Source organism: Phragmites australis, chromosome 22, assembly GCF_958298935.1.
Source record: "Phragmites australis chromosome 22, lpPhrAust1.1, whole genome shotgun sequence".
Classification (NCBI taxonomy): Eukaryota; Viridiplantae; Streptophyta; class Magnoliopsida; order Poales; family Poaceae; genus Phragmites; species Phragmites australis.
This window is the reverse complement of record NC_084942.1, coordinates 21705131-21725240: the sequence shown is the minus strand read 5'-3', so window position 1 is coordinate 21725240 and position 20110 is coordinate 21705131. Positions and strand designations below refer to the sequence as shown.

The following is a 20110-nucleotide window of genomic DNA, read 5'->3' as shown; positions in this document are numbered from 1 at the left end:
CCTTACCTGCCCTTTGGTTTTTTGAGAGTTGCTATTTATAAAGGTATATTTTGGTAGTCATTTATAACTATCATAACTATCTATCTCGTTTTTAGTAGTCATTTATAACTATGGATAACTATCTATCTTTTTTTTTAAGCCATTCATCACTGTGGATATATTTTTTGGCAGTTATTTATGACTATGTGTAGTTGTTACGTGATGGATCAGTCGGTAGAAAATAGCTATTCAATGGAACGAAACGAAATCTAATTTTCTGTATCGGTATCATAGCGTATATAAAACAGCTGCTTGGATCGCATGTAGCCTGAGCTGTTTTAAAATGGGGACGGAGAGTTTATTCTTTTCGTCTAATCATGGTGTTAGGAGATATAGTGGTTATTAGAGTAACGTATGGAGTTTTTTTGAGGTTGTTGCCCTTACGCAACGAGCTAATGAACGGTTATGGCTAGAAAAGTGGGGGGGAAATCTTTGTCGCGCCTATTTTGCAACGTATGGCATATATTATTAATGACATATATTATTAATGACATATTCATACAATGATGTCTCGAAGATGTATTAATCATAAATGTAGCATGCAAAGCGACAAAATTGATCTTTTTGCCATGATGTGACTAGCTTAGGACCGATTACAGCTAGAAAGCAAGATCTCTATCACGATTATTCTACATCCTAAGAATGGTAGTATTCACGACACATCCGCTCGTAATGCCTTGAAGATATATCGACTAGGAACATAACGTGCAATGTAACAAAACTGATGTTGTTTCTCAACACGTGCAATCTGTTGGTATTGAGCAATTTGACCCATCAGCTAGACCATAAGTTGGCCGTGTTGTGCTATTTGAATTGCATCATTTTCAGATAACAATGATACTTATGATGTTAGGAAATAAACGGTTATAAGAGATTTTTTAAATTCTTCGAAGTGTCTCTACTATCTAACGAACTATCAATAATTGTATATAATTTAAAAGTAAAAATACAATCAAAAGCATGGGATAGAATCTATTTCAGAGAGCAGACATACACCCTCATCCTAAAAAAAGGACGCAACTAATGCACAGAGTAGTTTAGCATGCACACCCCGATTAGGAAAGCACCCTTAATTAAGAGTCCGTCATTCCTAACCAACTTGAATGTTTAGTACGCGCAGAGTGTGTAAACAAAACATAAGAATAATCCATATTTAGTCCTTTGATCGTCCATATAATCAAATTAGGAACCAAGAATACTCGATCATTTTTGTGAACTAAAAATTTTGATACCCTTCAAAACATATTTGTTACTCACAATGATATGGTTGTCATTAATCACCAAAACACTTATCACTTACCTGGTGGTCTAGATACAATAACCAGTCACACGCTACTCACCACCCCATCTCACAGTCGCGGCGGGTTCGATCATGCGAGGGACTAAGCACCGAATGAATCAACATGCCATGAGCGATCGGATCACCAGCGTGTGGGATCGCGAGTGGGTAAACCAAATTCGAAGGGCCGGGCGAGAGCGAGCGCGATCGATCTCGCTGGTGGCGGCACGTGGGGTTGGTGGTGGCAGTGTTAGGGCACTGTGGGATCAGTGCAGGGGAGGGGAGGACAATGCAATCACGATGGAAACGTGTTGGGCTCCTTTTGATCCTCCCCCTTTCTCGTCAAATGCTGGGGTGGTGTGTGCTCATGTCGCGTGTGTTCGCCCTCGGGGTGGGTGGGCCCCGTGGACTACCTCACAGCGAGGCGAGGGCGAGTTGCCGCTGGGGCCACGAGAAGGAATCGGGAGGTCCGTCGTTGGCATGACTTCCCTCCCCTCCCCTCCCCTCCCTGCCGGAGGGAGGGCGCATGTTTGCGACATACAAATTTTGTCTAACATTCGGATTTCACCGCACCATTAGATAATGGTGCATTTTTTCTATTTCTAATATATAAAATACAAGTTAGTTCTCACATCACCTCTTTCCTCTATTATCCTCCCATCTAATAAAATAATTCTAAAATTCAAATAATTTATCCACTTTTACCATCCATCATCGTCCTTCAGCCTCACATCTCTTTAACAGGTACGGATATAGGACCCGTTTTACTAATAAAAATAAATAAACAAATTAGGAGAGAAATTATCAAATAATCTCTTCATTTTTCGGATCTCATCTAAAATCAAACTACGGCATCGCTCCCGACTTATTCGTTCGGTGTCACTCCTATTATGCATTCACATCTTCATACCTTGAGTTTGGGCTTGATGTTACTACGTCTAATATTTATATTTTCGTTGCAATGCATGAGCACTTAGCTAGTACTAAATTATATAGTGGACACAAAGTTTGGGTGCTCCTTGGGTTTTTCATAGCATCTCTTCTGTTATAAATGATGTATGAATAGGCTTTTTTATTCAAGGGTGATGCTGTTTTTCCATCACCTGTTTTTTTAAAAAAAAAAATCATGTAACAAATCTGAGCCATCCCATCATGATCGAATGGTCAAAAGGTCATCTTCAACCTCTTGATCGCTCCTCGACCTCCGGCCCGCCTTTATCTATCTCTGGCGGCGCTCCCATCGTCGGATTCGCCGGCTCCACCCATCGCCACACTAACCCACCAGCCGTCCTCTACTACCTCGCCGCTCCGCCCCTGTACCCGCCTCCTTCACAGGGCCGACCTCCCTCCCCAAGATCTCTTTTAAGCTCGAAAGTCGTTGCCAAACAATCGGCTGATCGCAGATGCCTAAAATTCAGGCATCTGAAATTTAGGAAGTGTGTTGTTTTAAATAACATTTACCTCCTTATTGGGTATTCGGCATAAAGTCGATGTTAGCCATGTTATGCAAGTCGGTACCCTTTATAAACATTGGTGTCTTAGCAATGTCTTAAAAGAGTGTTGTCTGAACAAATTTAGTTACTGCAATGAAAACGTTTAGGGAAACCTCGAGAGTCTTTAGGGTTTTTTTTACAATACATAGTTTGTTTATCTATGTGGTATTACTTTTGTCTTCTAGCCTATATCCACTCTTATATTCACCGTTAGGATATCTCCAATGGTTATAGGTAGCTACTATTTCTTAATAGAGAGAGCACATTCAAAATATATGCATGTCCTGCTATTCATAATTCCGCATAACTCACAGAGGAGAGATGTACTAAGCTGACTTAAGTACTAACTATTCGTCTTTCCTCTTCAAAAGCTAGTACTTCTATTTCCTATATGAAGAATCATTCTAGTCATAACATTGAGAAATATACTATCTTAATTAAGATATAACAGCTATCTAAGTACACCCTACTCTCACACGTCAGCATCAATTGTACAACTGATTTGCACCACCTAACTAACAGATACATATAATGTTTCTAGAGGCATACCCCACTGGATTATAAATACATTATATTTTAGATAATATTTTATCAACTTTTAAAACTTTAATCATCAATGACTTTTAAAATATTTGAGTTCGTAACATGAAAATTATATATGCAGATTATGTTAAAAAATACTTTCATATTGTAAATTTATTAGATTTTATAAATATATTTTAATTTAAAATAATGGTTAAAATTAAGCATAAAAAATCGTACGATGTCAAAAAATATTTTTAATAGAAGGGAGTAACAATATTCCAATTTCCGCACACGCCAACCTTCCACGGCTATTCATGCCTTTCGTGGTCGAACCGTGCCACTCACACGTGCCTGGCATTGTCCGGGAAAAGAAAAAAAAAAGGAGCCGATCAGATTCAGACCACACAACAAGGACAGCCACGGGTCTCCGTCAGCCACGAGGAGAGAAACAACGACGGCTTTCACTATTAGGCGAGTAAATGGAAGAACTTGACGTGGAGATTAGTGTGATGCGAGACTTAATCGAGACAACAAGGCAAGTACAAAACCACTCATTTGTTTTGAGATAATTATTCAGTTACCATTTAAAAAAAACAATAACTGCTGCTAAAAATAATATACGATCTGAGCCTATACATGTAGAATAGAATAACAAATAAACAATTATCACTTTCTCGGAGAAAAAAAAAAAGAATGCCACTTTTTTCCGTGGCCGTGAGAGATCGTCCACAAGCCCAATTTATATATATATATATATATATATGAGAGGTGGTATATGAGAAGTATAACACACATGTAAAAGTGGTATATGAGAGGTGGGAGTACATACACCCAGGAGTACATACTAGTTTTCCTATATATATATATATATATATATATATATATATATATATTTTAAAAGTTTGTCTCTAGGACAGCAAGAGAGCGTGACTAGAGCGAGCTGAGCCGTAGTGGTTTCTTGGGCTCTCTCCCGAACCGGCGACCTGGGTTGATCCCCTACGCTGGCACCAACGGCGTCTCTGTAGCCTCCTATACTAAAAAAGAAAAGGAGAGAGCGTGACTTTTATCTCTAGAACACTGTTATGTTCGATTTTAGTTGTAGAACACTGCAGATTTGTGATTTTGTTCATAGGATACTAGTAGGGGCAAAAGATCATTATGCTCTTACCTTCATTCTGCAAAATTTCCGTGGAAAATCTGGAAAAATAATCGCACGGATGGAAACTATAGCATTGCATCATTCTGTAAAATTTTAGGATGAATTAAAATCTATGCGTGGAGAGAATATTGTGAAGCTAAAGGCATAACGGTCTTTTTATCTCCTCTAGTGTTCTACAAACAAAACCACAAATTTGCAGTGTCCTAAACAAAAATAAAACAAAACCACAAATTTGCAGTGTCCTAAACAAAAATAAAACACAACCTAACCTGAACACAAAGCCACACTCTTTTAGTGTCCATGACACATTTCCCTTTTTTCTAGTTATAAAGAAGCTTATAGCTATGACAGAAGCCAAGTGGTATCCAAATTCAGAGCTAGTAAATTTGCTGTAAACTTGTAATGAATCTCACCAAAATAAAATCAATAATGTATCATTGCCCATTTTTCTATTCAGAAGAAGCAAAGGATGCAGAAAAATAGGTCATAATAATATTTCTACAAATCAACCTGGGTCTCTGCAACCATGTTATCAACACAAACTAAATCAGGTTTATCTCTAGCAGATCCAGACTGTCAGGCAGGAGAGAACAAAACTGCTCACCTGACATGTTGCCTTAACTGAAATGGAACAAAAACACCATGGATTATTATAAACAGGGGACAACTGCATGAGTAATCTGCCAGCCAGTAAGCGTGCAAAGACAATAAGGCAAGTGGAATTGTTACACAATAGCTTGCACTTGATGCTTCACCTGCTTGGCTTCTTCCAAGGTATAATATTGCAGCTTCTGATCCAGATTGCCTGATGAACATGAACTGCAGCTGACTTGAAGGGAAAGGTCTTCTTTTGGTACTCCTTTTTATGTCGCAAAGAGAAAACTTGGTCTCTACGTGATTGCAAATTGGCAACTTCACTTTTAGGGAACTTGCAAAGATTCCTCTTTAATCGTGCTCTAAGAAGATGTACAAGAGAACTGGATTGCCATTTGCACTGATGTGTGGACGCATGTTGAAAAATAAATTTTAGAACATTTCTGAAACAGATAGAATGATCTATCCTGCCTTGCATTTCAGTATTTGCATAAAAAAATTTGGAGCTGCTAGGACATCAAAAAATTTGAGCAGCTAGGACAATGAACATGGAACAAACAAGGGCTGAAAGAAACGTGATACTAGATACAAATCCTATGTGTGCTTCATCTCCACAGGGTATGCGCCATGAAGCTTTCTCCACAGGTGCAGCGTCAAGACTCTTAAGCACCCACAAACAGGAATCAGAATGAATTTCCTTTTTTCTGTAGCGTAGGAGCAGATCTGGGCTGGCAAACTCAACTGTTGCATATCCACTGGCATCAAGAGGCTACAAATAAACATCACAGTCAGTTGTCCACTAAGAGTTTCTTCAGAAATATTCTGAAAAGAAGCAAATAAGTATATTGTTTTGACAAAAGCTTGGCAATTGATTATACTAAATATGCACATAAGTTAGCCATGATAAGATCTAAAATAGGACTACATTAGAATCTTAAAACAAGTTAAACTATTGTGCACACCCACCTTCCAAAAGAAATGAGGAGCAAAGAAGATGAACATGAAAACTATGTATCTATTTCATAACACCACGTCCATTTCTGGCATGTTTGCAGCATCACAGAACATGAAAGTGGCAGAGTGGGAAGCATGGTCATTGCCAGAAAATATCGCTTTCTACATTTTTTCTCTTTTGTCGTTACTTGTACCATCACCAATCTCTCCTACACGTTGAGCATTAGTATCTCATATACAAGTATTTCGCCACACAATTCCCAAGAAAGAGCAAATCAAATGCTAATAGAACTTTCTTTTCATGACCTAAGTTGCCTGATCACATAATTCAGTTGTATATCTTGTGCATCCCAACTTTAAAACTTCCCAAGATATATGAAATTTAGACAATATAGGGATGTACAGTCAGGCATAAGTTTTAAACTCGAACTCAACTTAAAGAAGTAGAACCTAGAAAACACAAAGATACGATGAATAGTTATTTTCGCCGCTTAGTTACTGGTATACATCATCTGGTTCTCATTGCCCAGTCTCTCTCGGTTGACCAAACACTTGAAGTTACTTTTTCAGGATCTAGTTCATCAGAAGTAAAGTGCCGGAATGTTTTTTTAATTTTTTCTGGAAACCTTTTAGGGTGGCATGCACAAGGTATGCTCCATAACAGTTGCGTAAATCTATGGACATTGGTGACATATGATTAGTTTGCTACAGCAGAAATTGTTAAAATTGCCGGATTGCTGATCTCTATTTTATAGGTAAATGTCTGCACAAAACATGTCAAAGGGAGTGCCAAGCATATACTTGCCATTATTGATTGTGCACCAATATGGCTCAACATAAGTAATGCAGCTGTAACCACTACAAGGTTGTTGAATAATTCAAACATTTATGCAACTGAATTTCTCACTTGAGAAGGCAAACCTGAATGTTCTATTTGCATACAGAATTTTCCATATGAAAGCATGTGCATAGCAAGCAGATTACAAGGAAAGTGAAAAATAATAAGTAATGTTCTATTGCAGACAGCGGGAACCAAAATAATTCAAGTTGATAGAACTTTACCGGGTATCTAGCATGGAGAGGGAGGTCTATTACAAGGTTACAGTTCGTTGATGTGTTTGTCCTTAGATCAAAATGAATCTCAACAGCTGACTGATTGGACAGAGCTGAGGGTAGTTCAAGGTTGGTGTCTCCAAAAACAGCAACATTAAGGAAAACTACAAGATTAGAAAAAAAACCTTAGCAAAATGCAAATAATAATGCAGTTTTACAGTCTATCTCAGAGTTATATCCCACTTTTCCGCTCAACAAAATGCTGTAGCTCAAACAGGTCAGCAAAAACCCCATCCGGGAGCTTTTCAATTATCACCAGATTGGCATCATAACCATCAAGGAAATTAACCATAGCATCTTGACCGGCACCAAATTTCACATGATAGACTAAACGGCGGTGAGAACCTTCCCCAACCAGTTGCCGGCGCAATTATGAAAGCGTAGCCACCTCAACATCATCAGCAAGTCCTTTGCACAAGTCACCAGAATCAGCTAAGTCACGACGCTGAGCAATCTGGCCCGTCAAGGTGTTGAGATATGCATCACCAATGTACATCCTAGAGCAGGGCATACAATTGATGGGTTCCTGGCTGCTACCTGCCTGCCCAGTACTAGAATTAAAACTTACCCAGAGAAGCATCAAACAACTCAAAGACGGAGTTAATCCAACACATAAATAACTTGTAGGGTACATCTCAATTTCCAAACAACTACGGTATTCTACATGTATGACTTCCACACCACCGAAACTCACAACTGGAAGTAGTCTCAACTTTCAAACAAGATAGAGTTAATTACCTCATGACACCAACATCAAACAAGTTGTAATTCTAAATCTAACTTGGGATGACTACACACTCCTCGCCGAGTTTAGAACTAAACTACATTATCAATGGCGAAACACACCCAAAATGGCTAGGAGATTATACATCCACTAAGTTCAGCACTGGCATGGTTCACAGTATTCGATGTGCATTACTTTTGCTTGTACCACATCACTGAACCTAACAACTGTGCAGCTAGAAAATGAATGCTTTCCCAAACCCTTCCGCAAGTTCCTCGACCTACACATCAACGCGCGCCACGAGCCCAGCTCCGGCAAATCCGAATCAAAAAGACATCGTAAATTCTGTAGAATATTGCGCAGAAATAAATTTACAGAGGCCACGGGCACCAGTGCCATGTACCTGCTCAGGCAACAGCGAGGTGGCAGCGCTGGAGATCGAAGCGGCGGCAAGCGCCACGGCGAGCAAGCACGACCCGCTCCCCACTCCCATAGCTCAGGAGGAGGAGGCTCGGCACAACGAATTTGGGGCGAGATCGGAGGAGGAAGTAGGGCGTACTACACGGCACAGTCCTCTCGCCGGTGCTGTGGAGGTGGAGCAGGCCACGCGCGGCCGGCCGCCGGCGAGGATCTCCTTGCGGCGGAAGGCCGGGTCGACGGCGAGAGTGTGGCGTGGGACGTGGGCTTTGGGCTGAGCTGAGCTGGTCAGAGATTTTGCCATTTTGGTTTTGGGCGATGCTATATTTCAACCGCATGAAATTTTCCTTTTCTTCACTCGATCAACATGTCCGTCCAATCTTCATCCGACGCACCAAATTATTTCTTCTACCTCCAGCTAAACCGTCGCACTCTATCTTCCTCATCGTGTTGAGTTGCTTGCTCCTCCGCTCGCCTTCGTCTCTAGTTGCTCCCTCACCATCAGATCCACACCTATCACCCGCGCTAACCGCTTTGTTTTCATCACCTGCTTGCCACCTGCGACGTCGGTGTCGCCGCCACCACCGGCCCGATCATCTTCCGGAATCACCAGTGGACCCCAAAACTTCAAACCCTAATCTCTTCCATTAAACTCGTCGGTGCCGATCCGTTCACACGGGCGTATGAGGTGCTTGAACTCTAGGACACGTGTTTGGTTTTTGGGTGAGCCAAACATTGGATCCACATCCGCTGAGGCTAAGGGTGCTTTTGTCACTTTACATGGTCTTGTTTTTTTTTTCTGTTTTCTTAAAAATGATAAACAACAGAAATGCAAGTGGAGTGGTGAATTGTGAAGCTTTATCACATGTGGTCTGTATCGTGCATTTGACGATCGAGAAACATAATTTTTTTTATAAAATAGTACAACTCATAGACATACACTCACACCACTACACATGCACTCACACAACACATACCAAAAAAATTTCGTCTTAATGAAACACACGAGGAGCAAATATGAGATTTCAAACTAGGCTTAGTTCTCAAATCGTAATACTTCTTAACTTTGGGACAACTGATAATTAGAAAGCATCCACGTAAAAGAGATTTACATAACTTAGTAAAGCAGTTCCTCATTTTAGTTGTACTTTCTCAAGACTTGCATGAATCATTTCCCGAGTAAGAAAACATTTTGCAAATTTTCACGCCGGTGAATGGTTCTTTCTCCTCTTAATTTATAACCTATTTCTCTCCTGTGGTGTGTATATGTCTAATTTAAACCAAAAAGATCTTCAGAACATTTGCATGTATTACTTCTCTCCTATGGTGTGTATCTGAAGACTTAATGCATTATTTCCCGAATAAGAAAACATTTTACAAGTTTTCACACCGGTGAATGTTCTTTGGTTCCTTTCTCTTAATTTACAGTCTATTTCTCTCTTGCGGTGTCTGTGTTTGTATGTCTAATTTAAACCAAAAAGGATCTCCAGAATATGCAGCCGTCCTCACAAAGGACCCCCTTCTTTGCTTCAGTTACTTCAATACGGGAAAGACCCTGTCCTCTTAATATGATCAAGGGTGCGTCTCAAGCCATAGCGCTCCACAGCCCGATTGCCAGCTCTGAAGCCATCTCCATATGCCTCAGAAGAATCTGTTTCAATCTGGTGCTTGATGAATGCCCCAAGCTTCTTCTCGAATTCAGTCTTTGCGCCCTTCTTCGAAGAGGTAGGAGTTGAAGACGAGGACGACGATGCTGCTGAGCTAGATGCGGCGTTGCCGCTAGAACCAGCGATAATTTCTGACTCTAGCCACATGTGGGACAGAACTTGACAAATGCCTTCTTCAACCTCAGGACTAAGATTTCGGTATCCTACAGAAAGAAATGATGTCAACAGTAAGTGCAACAATGATTCCTTTTTCCTTTTTTGAAAAAAGAAGTGCAGAGTGATGGATGCATGTGAAGCCCAAAAAAATTATTAGCATAAATAAATGTACCTTTAAGACGAAGATATGCATGCATCATCTCGTGGGCAAGAATGGAACCAGTTTGCAATCTGTGTAGCAATTACATTAATAAGAAGAGGTATCTAGCTATGTCCAAACATAAGAACATCACGATTTCATGACACATCAAAGGTTGAAAATGGAACTAGCATCATTCTTGAAGGATGACTTTAATAAACAATAAAAGAGAAAAAACTAAAGCTAAAACAATGTACCTTGGTAAGCCGTATAATATGAGGATTGCAGTCACTTCACACGGCTGAGACAGCTTGTATGGTCCTGTAATCATATCGATGATTCTGTTTCCTGGCCCAATCAGTGGTCTTTTTAAGATCTGGAAGAATTACATCACTCAGTACATGCAAACCTTAAAGGTTTCCTATGCCAGTAGTCAAATTAGCAGAGCAACGTGGTAGTATTTTAAGAACTCACCGCTCTGACAATTTGCTCCTCAGAAAGACAGACCTCTGGTTTCAGGAAGGTGATGTCCCTTAAATAAAGCAAAATAGAACTCGTGAGTTTGGGAGTATGTGAGTATTGTGCACATCAAATAACCATTTCATGTCACTTACATTTTTCTCAGCTTCCATTGCTTCATTCAGAGCCTGCCTCTCAACTAAAAGTAATGGAACTTGCTGTTCTACTTTCATGTTCAAACCTTCAAAAAATTCCTGAATATCCATGTAAAGGTGTTGGCATTCTGGAGTATCCATTATTGTAGAATTGAGACATTCCAAGCAGAGTTTCCTCCCATCATCTAATGTTATGTACTTGATCTCCATTGGCTGAATTTCAGGGTGGAAGGAACATATAAGAACATAGATACACAATGCAACTTACAAATGTCATAGGAATATCACCAGGAATATATAAGAACATAGTATCACTAGTTGAAAAGGAATAATTGCATAAGAACTGAAAGAACCAATAGAGGCACAGAAATTACTTGCTAGCTATGAAAAATACTGTCTAACTCTGCTCTTTGCCCAGCCCCCATATTGAGGCAGGCCTAGGAATAGTACGTGCTTACACTTTCATCCTTGCTTTGTCTAAAAGAGTTAAACCGGAGGTGCTATGTTTAGAACACTTCGATTATACGCTGGTTCAAACATATCTAAACTCTCCATGCAGGTCTATGCCACGTTCGTTTCTCCCTCCCTCTGATCTCTCTTTCTATTCTCTCTCTACCTTATGGGTCCCGCTGGTCATCGCCTTCCTCTCCCCACCGAATCCTTCCCTTCCTTTTCTCCCGCACCAGCTACCCGATTCAATCCCAATGAATACGCGCGCGAGTAAAGGATGGAGGCCACGATTCCTCTAGTATCGGTCGCTGCAATGAAGAAGGCCATCACACCGGGATCAAATCGCAATGAAATAGCGCAAGAGAAAAGGAAACGGGGCTGATTTCCTCGTTGCTGTCATTATTCTCCACCAGCCAGCTCAATCCTACCTCCTTCCTTTATAAAATCCAAGTCCCATCCTTGGCCAAGCCTCCTTGCATCGCACCGCACCCAAACCCCCAAGTTCACTCAGTTTTCCCCTCACCCGTGAGCTCTCGTGCGTCGCTGAAGCTTTGCCTAGCCACCTCATCGTCGTCGAGCCGTTCCAAGCTTCCCTAACGCTGTCCGAGTGCATGCCCATGTTCATAGACTTCCGGCCACCGCACTGAACTTCCATCATCGTCGAATGTCCGCTGTTGAAGCCCGCCGTCACCGAGCCGCTCCAGTCTTCCTTGACGTGTCGCGACCTGTCAAACGAGCTTGTCATCGCCTTCCGATCGTGCTCCGCTGTTCTCCGTTGACTCCCGAGATATATTTATAAAATTTATGATATTATAAAAATAATTTCAAGACAAATATACCCATACGATTTAAGGTTTCTAAACTAAATATTTAAAAGCTATGGTGAGATAAAGTTTAAAAAGTTTGATCAAATATTTTTTTAAACGACCTATTTATAACCGAAGAGAGTAATAGAAGTACTATAAACGTTCATCACGGTGACGTCATGATATGTTATATATCCTCGGAAACCTTATTGTCTATCAAGTGTACTTTTGTAAAAGGATTTGTGGTTCATTATCTATGTCTCTGAATCAAGATACTTATTATCTTTATGACACATATGTGAAAGTGTATCTAGACCTCCTATGTTAGTTTTGATGATTGACGGCAAACAATTAAGAGACTAATGTATTCAATGAATATTTGAATAGGTAAAGTCTCATTGATGTAAGTAACCCGATGTTGGAGACCTTCAAAAATTGAAGAAAGAAGATGACTAGCGGATTTGCTCTTTGAAGTACTATTTTGTTTTTGAAATTGAGTATAGGACCGCTGTACTATTAAAAAGGGTACAATGAAGTTGTTTGGTCATGAACTTAGTGCTCAAAAAGATCTACACTCAATTTAGAGAGCGACACAAGTTCACAACATGAACACCGAGTCAAAGCATTCTTAATGAAGTCAGATATCGGAAGTTCCGATGCAGTTGGATAGTCTGAAATTTCAGAACATGGGGTTCTCGGGTTGGAATTTAATTTAACATCAGATGTTTCGATTTTACATTGGAAGTTCCGATGTAGGTCGGATAGTCCGATTTTCTCAATCATAGGGCTCTCAATCTTGAATTAAAATTCAACATCGGATGTTCGTCAGAACATTCGGTTTTTGTGAACATGGACCTTTCAATTTCGATTTAATTCTTGGATCGGATGTTTCGATGCGTGGTTTTTACCAAATTTGGGTTGGCTTTTGAAGTTCAAATATGTTTTTGAACTAATCGGATGTTCCGATTGTGGGGATTGAAACTTTCAATGTGAGCTGAAAATGTGTCAAACGGCTAGTTTTTTAAGGGTTCTATTTATACACCCCTTCCCCCACCCACTTCAATCACCCTGCCATTTCGAATCTGAGTTTTCTCCAAAGCAAAAAGCAACTCTCCTCTTTCAAGAAAGTGTTCCATTCTTTGAGAGAGATTTGAAAAGAAAGATTGAGTGCTAGAAAGCAAAAGTTGATCTTTTAGCACTATGCGTCATCTTCGAAGCTTTTGTGTTCTCATTGTTTCTCTTGTAGATTGATGACTCCTAGATGGCTATGAGTCGCTCACGAGCCACCAATACTTTTGTGGTGTGCTATGAGAAAGTTTGTGAATACCGGTGTTGGAACCTAAGTCCCCAGACAAGTAAGGCCTTTCGATTGGAGGGGAAGCCGAAGGCTTCAGAGTGTGACACGTGTTTAGAGGGTGATATAATCTTAATTCCTCTGTCACCTCAATTATAGTACCAGCCTATTTATAGCCCGTACTCAACCACTCCATGCTAGGATTTACAGTTTCACCCCCAACTACCACATTCCTGGCATATTCTGGGGCATTAAGGTACCATCAAGTACATCTGAATAATTACAACTATACCCTGAGCGACTACGCGGGCTTCGACGCCCACTAGGCACCTTCGGCCAGTCCTGGCACTGCACCGTGGGTCACCCTTCGGTCTCCACCCGAAGGTTCACCGGGATCTTCACCTATCCTGATCCCCAGCGTCGCGGGTCAACCTCCGGCCTCCGACCGAAAGCCCGCCAGAGCCTTCGCCTGCACTTCTTGAAACACAACTGCAATATTTATCAGTGCTCAACCACCGGCAGACTTCGACTTGCCATCCGAAAGGATACGGGAGATCATCCTCCAACAACCGGATTTCATCTCTGTAAGAGAAGAAATACCATAAGAAAGCCGATGAGTACTTTGTGTAACCTCAGAAGGAAAAAAGTTCAAAAAGATCTGACTCAAGTGTGACCGAGCCCCTTAACGAAGACGTATGATTCTCTCAATGATCCGAACTTAAGAAACAACATTAGCGTGTCTCCGTCTTTCAGTTATTTCGCATATTTCCTTTATTTTATTGCAAGTTCATATATTGCTTTGTGTTAATCTTAGTTGTATTTATCTCATATAGCATTGCACATGTTACTTGCTTTAGAGTAGTTTTAATTTCGTATTTAATTTTATTAAAACGAAGTTTTAACTTGTTTAGAGAAAAATTAAAAAAAAACACTATTCACTCCCTCTCGGTCGCCATCTCAATCCTTCAATATGATCCGAAGGTTAATCGATGCTTTGGAGTTCAACGTGGACGTCCTGTGCCAGCATTTATGAGAATTTTATTTTATTTTTGCAAGAACACGGTTTTTTGTGACCTGATGCACGGCAATTAGAATATTTCATCATCGTTGCATAATCGTGTGCTTATTCATGACATATGTGACATGTCAAGTTGCATAATAATGCTTTTGTGATGTATGTAATACACTACTGGTCGCTTCAATGATTGGGAAGAGCTCCGCTTCCAAAACAACTGCGCACGGATAATCTAACAATATTATGAGCTCACAAGATGATTAGGTACATGCATAATCAAGCAACCTCCACAATTACTTTCTGGACTCTACGGCAAACCATGTGGGTTGTTTGGCCCTCCTCATGTTAGGTATACAAACCTGTAAGAAACACAATTTCAAATTTTTTAACTTCTGCAACATATCATAACAAACAACTTGGCAAATTTAAGAACTTGCATCTAACGCAAGAGAAATGGTCAGGTAATAATACTGAAATAAATTAAACAAAAAAAAAGAGATTTCACATGTTCTAAATCATTTAGACGAGCTTATTCACCCAGCTAATATTTGCCTTTATACACCCTTGTCAAGCTTCTTCAAGATATTGAGTATAACCTGATAGTTTGTAGAAAACGGCACAACAGAAAAAGGAAAGAAAGAGAAATTCATGTTATGTTGTGGATTTGGCATGTCGCATACGGTTTTCAGATAAGCAAGAATGTGAATGCCTTAGGAACTCTCATTTACCCCAGCTTTCCTGAGCTACTAATCTAAATGTCCAGCCACAGCATACTCATGGTGTCCAGTCACACTGTCACAGCATACTCATGGTGTCCAGTCATGACACAAATACCATTTGGATTCCACTGAAGTATATAGGATGAGACGTTCCAAACACAAATTACGCCCGAAGATTTTTGTTCATGGCAATTTGTGCGTCGGAAGCGAGCGCCGGGGAGATCTCACATGGGGACAGGTCCAAAAAGGGACGGTGAACGTACTTGCGATGGAGTAATTGTACTCGGGCGAAGCAGTCGACCTGGCGGACCTTGGCGCGGAAGGTTTCGACGGCAGGCGGGAACCCGGAGCCGCTGTCGGACTCGAGGTCGGAGATGTCTAGGTGCTTGACGTGCAGGAGGAGATGGGCTACGCGAGGCTACTGAGCGAGCACCTCAGCGAGACGGTGACGGAGCTCTGACCAGCGAGCGGCCTGGAGAGGAGCGTCGCGACGCCGGAGCCCATGCGGGCGGCCCACCGGGACAGGAAGAGGCCGAGGATGCCACCTTTACGGCCGTAGCCGCCGCCGGATCCGCGGCGTCGCCAGGTCCGTCGCCGATGCATTACGAGTGCGAGGGACCAGACTCTAATCACCGTCGCAGGAGCCAGACGGGCGAGAGTCTAGCCGGACGGATGGATGAGCGGCGATGACGCCGCGGGACACGAGAGCGAGAGGGCGAAGGAGTCGCATCTGCACGCGAGGAAAGAGTCGCATCTGATCACGCTCGTCTTTTCTCATCCAACCATTGTTACGTGCAATTAAAAAGAAAAAAGGGACACGTGATATACATGAGAGTAGTTTTTTCTGTGAGATCGGATTTTATAAAATTTTCTTCCGTATATAAATAGCAATTACGGATAATTATAGGCAACTTTAGAGGTATACATATATTTTCATCCTGCACCACCGCTTCCCTGATAAGCGGGTTCCTACGCTTCTGCTGGTATGTTATGGAGAAGGGTGTTTCCAGAAGCACTTTTGTGAGAAGCTCCTGAGAAGCAGACCGTTTAGGAGCAAAATCAGCTTCTTCTTCTTTCGCTAGAAGCTGTGAAGAAGCGGTGCAAAACAGGCCCAAAAATAGCCAGTGCAATTCTATTAATAAGTTTGAACTGTTTTTTTTTTGGGGTCATTTTCATGACAACCATGGCTTCTTGCGGGAAGTTGTGCAACATTACATTTTGGTGTTCTCTATTTGAGCACACCGACCCCGTTGCGTTAATATCTTTGCGACAAAAGCAATACAAAGACAGTTCATAAAACTAGCCAATATCAAGAAAGCAATATGCTAGACCATGCAACCTGCAATTCATGTTTGATATGGCAAAGTTGCGTAAAGCATAAAGCCATATGCTTTTTAAACCCCAAATGGTCGCATGCCATCGTCAGTTTCATCCTCTTCAACTGAAACCAGAACATTATGTAGGGGCTTATCTGGATTGGCATGTCTGGGCGGTTGAACATCTTGCAGTGGAAGTCCCAGGGGATTTGACAGGACTTCTTGGGCCGACACATGTTTCATGGGGAGAAAAAGATGGGAAAGGTTCTAAATGATATGCATTGGACTACCTATTTTTCAACTTATGAGAAAGTGATCTTTTGATAGACAATTGTTTTTTTTCCTCAATATCAGTATGTGATTTCCCAAGGAGTTAGAGCTGACTTGCTGAGTTGATTTCCCAAGAAGTTTATCAATTTATCTCGCTAAGTGCACTGCTTACAACTCTAGCTTCCTGGTTGCATAAGGAACAGTTTCTATGGATAATGGCAGTGTGTTCTTCATCTACGACAATAATACTGCTAGTCAATTTTTTTTCACGATTTAAACATGATCAAGTAAAATCTACTTGATTTCACAAGAAATAGTAACCTATTTGGTTCCTTACTATTCAACTAACCTCACCCGCCTATTATGTTGCCAACATAGGTTATCCATGAACCTATCATATAGAAAGTCTAACTCAGCATAAAGACTAATACAGGCAATGGTTGAGTACTGTCAGATAAGGTGATGATTTGAAGTCGGTACCCTTTTATATTCAAAGCTTATAGAGCAGATTATATCCCAGGTTTGTACTATTCAGGCCTTGCGCATGCGTGATTTTCATTCGCCATGTGCTGACTGACTGACAGTTCATGCAACTATGCAAGTGCCCTTCATTTGGCCAAAACAAAGGGAAGCAATAGTTACATTTCATAAACCTTGGAAATGAATTGTCACAAGAGGCACAATGGAGAGGATCCGTTGATGATGAATTTCTTGTAACAAATAGGGAAAACCATCTGATTTTACACACAAGTTAAAAACATAGTCTAATACAAATTTCTGCGCATCCAAACTTTACACGGGAAAAAAACGAGCCACCAAAATTCTTACCAAGTCTCATGTCAGATTGACCAAGACGTTCCCTCAGGAAAAAGATTACTCCCAAAGATTCTGTGATGAGCTAAATTTAATCTTCCCCTATCAATTCAAGATGAACTTCTACCTGATGGTAAAACGTTAGCTGCCTCTGCCTGATTGACATAAGGCCTGACAAAAGTCCGTCTCCACCATACTTCAAATGCCCGTTGCAGATTCGGGCAGTTATCGCCTAACTTCAAGAATTTTCCAAGCCATGACAGTAATATAGACCGCTGATCTTCCAAAGGAAGTGTCAGGATCGTCTGCCCGATCCCTTCCTCAACAAGCTTCCTGTCAAACGACCGGCAGCTGCATTGTAACCATGAGTAGTCATCAATGAGCGCTTGAAGCCAGACTTGCAGGAGAAGAAGACGGATGTTCTTGGAAGGAAGCATCTCTCCTTTTCCAATGCCAACAAAAAGCCTCGCCGTGATACAGCTCACGGTGTAACGAGAGGCAGCCGGCAATTTTGCATGTAATACTGCAAGCTCACTTTGGCTTGTCCACATCGCCACAAAATCATCGCAGATTCGTTGGTTAACCAATATTTCAACCAACCATAAGAGATTATCGGTCTCTAGAGTTATTTGCCGCGTGACTTTAGCAGAAAAATCTTCAGATGCTTCTGCGAATAGTTGCCAGAGTCTGTTTAAGCAACCTCGGCACGAACTGTACAATATTTCAGAACAGATGTCTGATGATCCATCAGTGCAATGACTGCTGTCTTTTAGAAGATTCAGAACTAAGGCTTTCATTTCCCGACGCCCCCTATCATCAGTGCTCGTCAGTACCATCTCCATTATATTTGCTAAAGTAGCACTTGGTGAGTTCAGATTGTCAGATGTAACTCTTTTTAGCAACGGACTAACTCCATAATCCTTGCTCTGAAGATGCCGTATCGATGACACAACATTATCTTCTTCCACACCGACCCAAGGGACAGCTTCCAAATAATCCAAGCATGACTTAACACCTGCATGAAAACCAAGCACGTCGGCAACCTGCAAAATTTGCCTCCTTTTCAGATTATCAGCATGCTAAGACTATACAAGTAGCATGCATACTGCTCGTTTCTGAGCATTAATATTCAGAACTTATAGCAAGCATCACATGGCAGGTGCATTTCCCCTCATTATTCAATTTGCAACATGACAATGAAACAGAAACACAAGGCATTGCAAATTCTACTTGCAATGTCCATTTCTGAACGGTTCTTGTACCTTCATGGTGCGCAGAACCCGTGAGACGCTCTGCTTGAGCAACCTGTGCTTCGCCTCGTCGCAGTACATCAGCCCGACGGTCTCCACGTAGATCTCCGCGTCGTCGCAGTCGTGGATCTCCACGCAGGGCGCCGGTGCGCCGTGGCCGCTGGCGAGCCTCTCGGCGAAAAAGACGCTGCTTTGACAGAGAACATCCCTGTGCACGCTCATCCTGACGGCGATGCCTTCCTTCCCGTACAGCATTACCGTCAGGTCGCTGGTCTCCGGCCGCCCGAACCCGACGCAGATCTTGTGCTGCTGTTCTTGCTGCCTATCCGGCGCCGCCTCGGTCGCCGACTGGTTCTGCTGCTCGTCGGCGGGCGCCGGTTCGTCGGTCACAGATGGCGCGGTCTGGACTGAGGGAGCTTTGGACGGTGGGGCTGATGGGGTCTTGTACTGCTGCTGTGGCTGCTGCTTGTTGCCGCCGCCGTGGTGGTGCGGGTTCTTGAGGCTCTTGTGCAGCGCCGCCGGCGACGGGCAGCACCAGAACCCCTCCGGCGTGACGGCGATCGGCACGGTGCGGATCTTCGCCGGCCCCGGCGAACCCCTCCTCCGCCTCGATCCCTCCATTCCTTCGAGCTGGAGGCCGGCTTCACATCTGGTTTCTTGGGACCTGCTCAGGCGAGTTGCTCGCACGATCTCTGGACTTTCCTGGCCTGAAATCGTAGGCGAGATGAGAAATCTGTGCAAGACCATACAACTCGGAAGCGATTTTACAACACATGGTTGCAAGATGCAATAGGACAGGACCAAAATTGTAGCCCCTCAATCGAACCCATCCCCGAAGAAGAAGAAGAAGAAGAAGAAAAAATCCCCTTTTTGGCACCTACTGTTCAGGTGGTTCTACAGATTGGGAACAACCGAACAATAACAACTGCAAATGCGAGTTCTCGACAACGACATGCCGCAAAGGCGCAAACATCACGACACAAAACACTCGAATGACAAGTAGTAGACTAATTGCACGGAAACAGAGGGTTAGAAACAAGATTTCACCTCAGGAATCGTCCCAGGAACGAGAGAACCAAGCCATGACCCTGCGAGGCAGACAACCCTAGCCCAAACTGGAAGGGAAACGGATCAAGCGCCTCTGCTCCCTCACTCACTGGCTGTGTGTCCTGTGGCTTGCCTGGTTCACTCAGCTTTCGGCTGCTGCTCTGTCCTGCCTACCACTCTGGGTACATTCTGGTAGGCACAAGGTAATAGCAGTGGAGTAGAGTAGTGTAGACGCAATGGAGTAATAGAATATTGTT

The 20110-nt window shown here is 42.2% G+C and overlaps 2 protein-coding genes and 1 pseudogene across 4 annotated transcripts; all 3 read right to left on the bottom strand.

Annotated features, from left to right (window-relative positions):
• Nucleotides 1–5519: 5519 nt before the first annotated feature.
• Nucleotides 5520–8731, bottom strand: LOC133905584 (uncharacterized; annotated as a pseudogene).
• An 825-nt stretch (nucleotides 8732–9556) lies between these two features.
• On the bottom strand, nucleotides 9557–15879 carry LOC133905585 (protein DA1-related 1-like). Its single transcript, XM_062347407.1, is given in 7 exon segments — nucleotides 9557–10167; nucleotides 10293–10351; nucleotides 10517–10635; nucleotides 10734–10764; nucleotides 10766–10791; nucleotides 10874–11086; nucleotides 15459–15879. Coding segments are annotated over 6 exon segments (777 nt in total). The 5' UTR covers nucleotides 11084–11086; nucleotides 15459–15879; the 3' UTR covers nucleotides 9557–9835.
• Nucleotides 15880–17433: 1554 nt separating this feature from the next.
• Nucleotides 17434–20110, bottom strand: LOC133905395 (BTB/POZ domain-containing protein At3g50780-like). Of its 3 annotated transcripts, none has more exons than XM_062347152.1 (3): nucleotides 19854–20110; nucleotides 18819–19513; nucleotides 17434–18599 (listed from the first exon to the last, which is right to left on the bottom strand). In XM_062347152.1, the coding sequence occupies exons 2-3, from the start codon at nucleotides 19425–19427 to the stop codon at nucleotides 17667–17669; spliced, it is 1542 nt and encodes a 513-aa protein (XP_062203136.1). In that variant the 5' UTR covers nucleotides 19428–19513; nucleotides 19854–20110; the 3' UTR covers nucleotides 17434–17666. The 3 variants fall into 3 exon arrangements, with proteins under 3 accessions (XP_062203136.1, XP_062203137.1, XP_062203135.1); XM_062347153.1 differs by lacking the exon at nucleotides 19854–20110 and adding an exon at nucleotides 19608–19794; XM_062347151.1 differs by lacking the exon at nucleotides 19854–20110 and having other exon boundaries at nucleotides 18819–19601.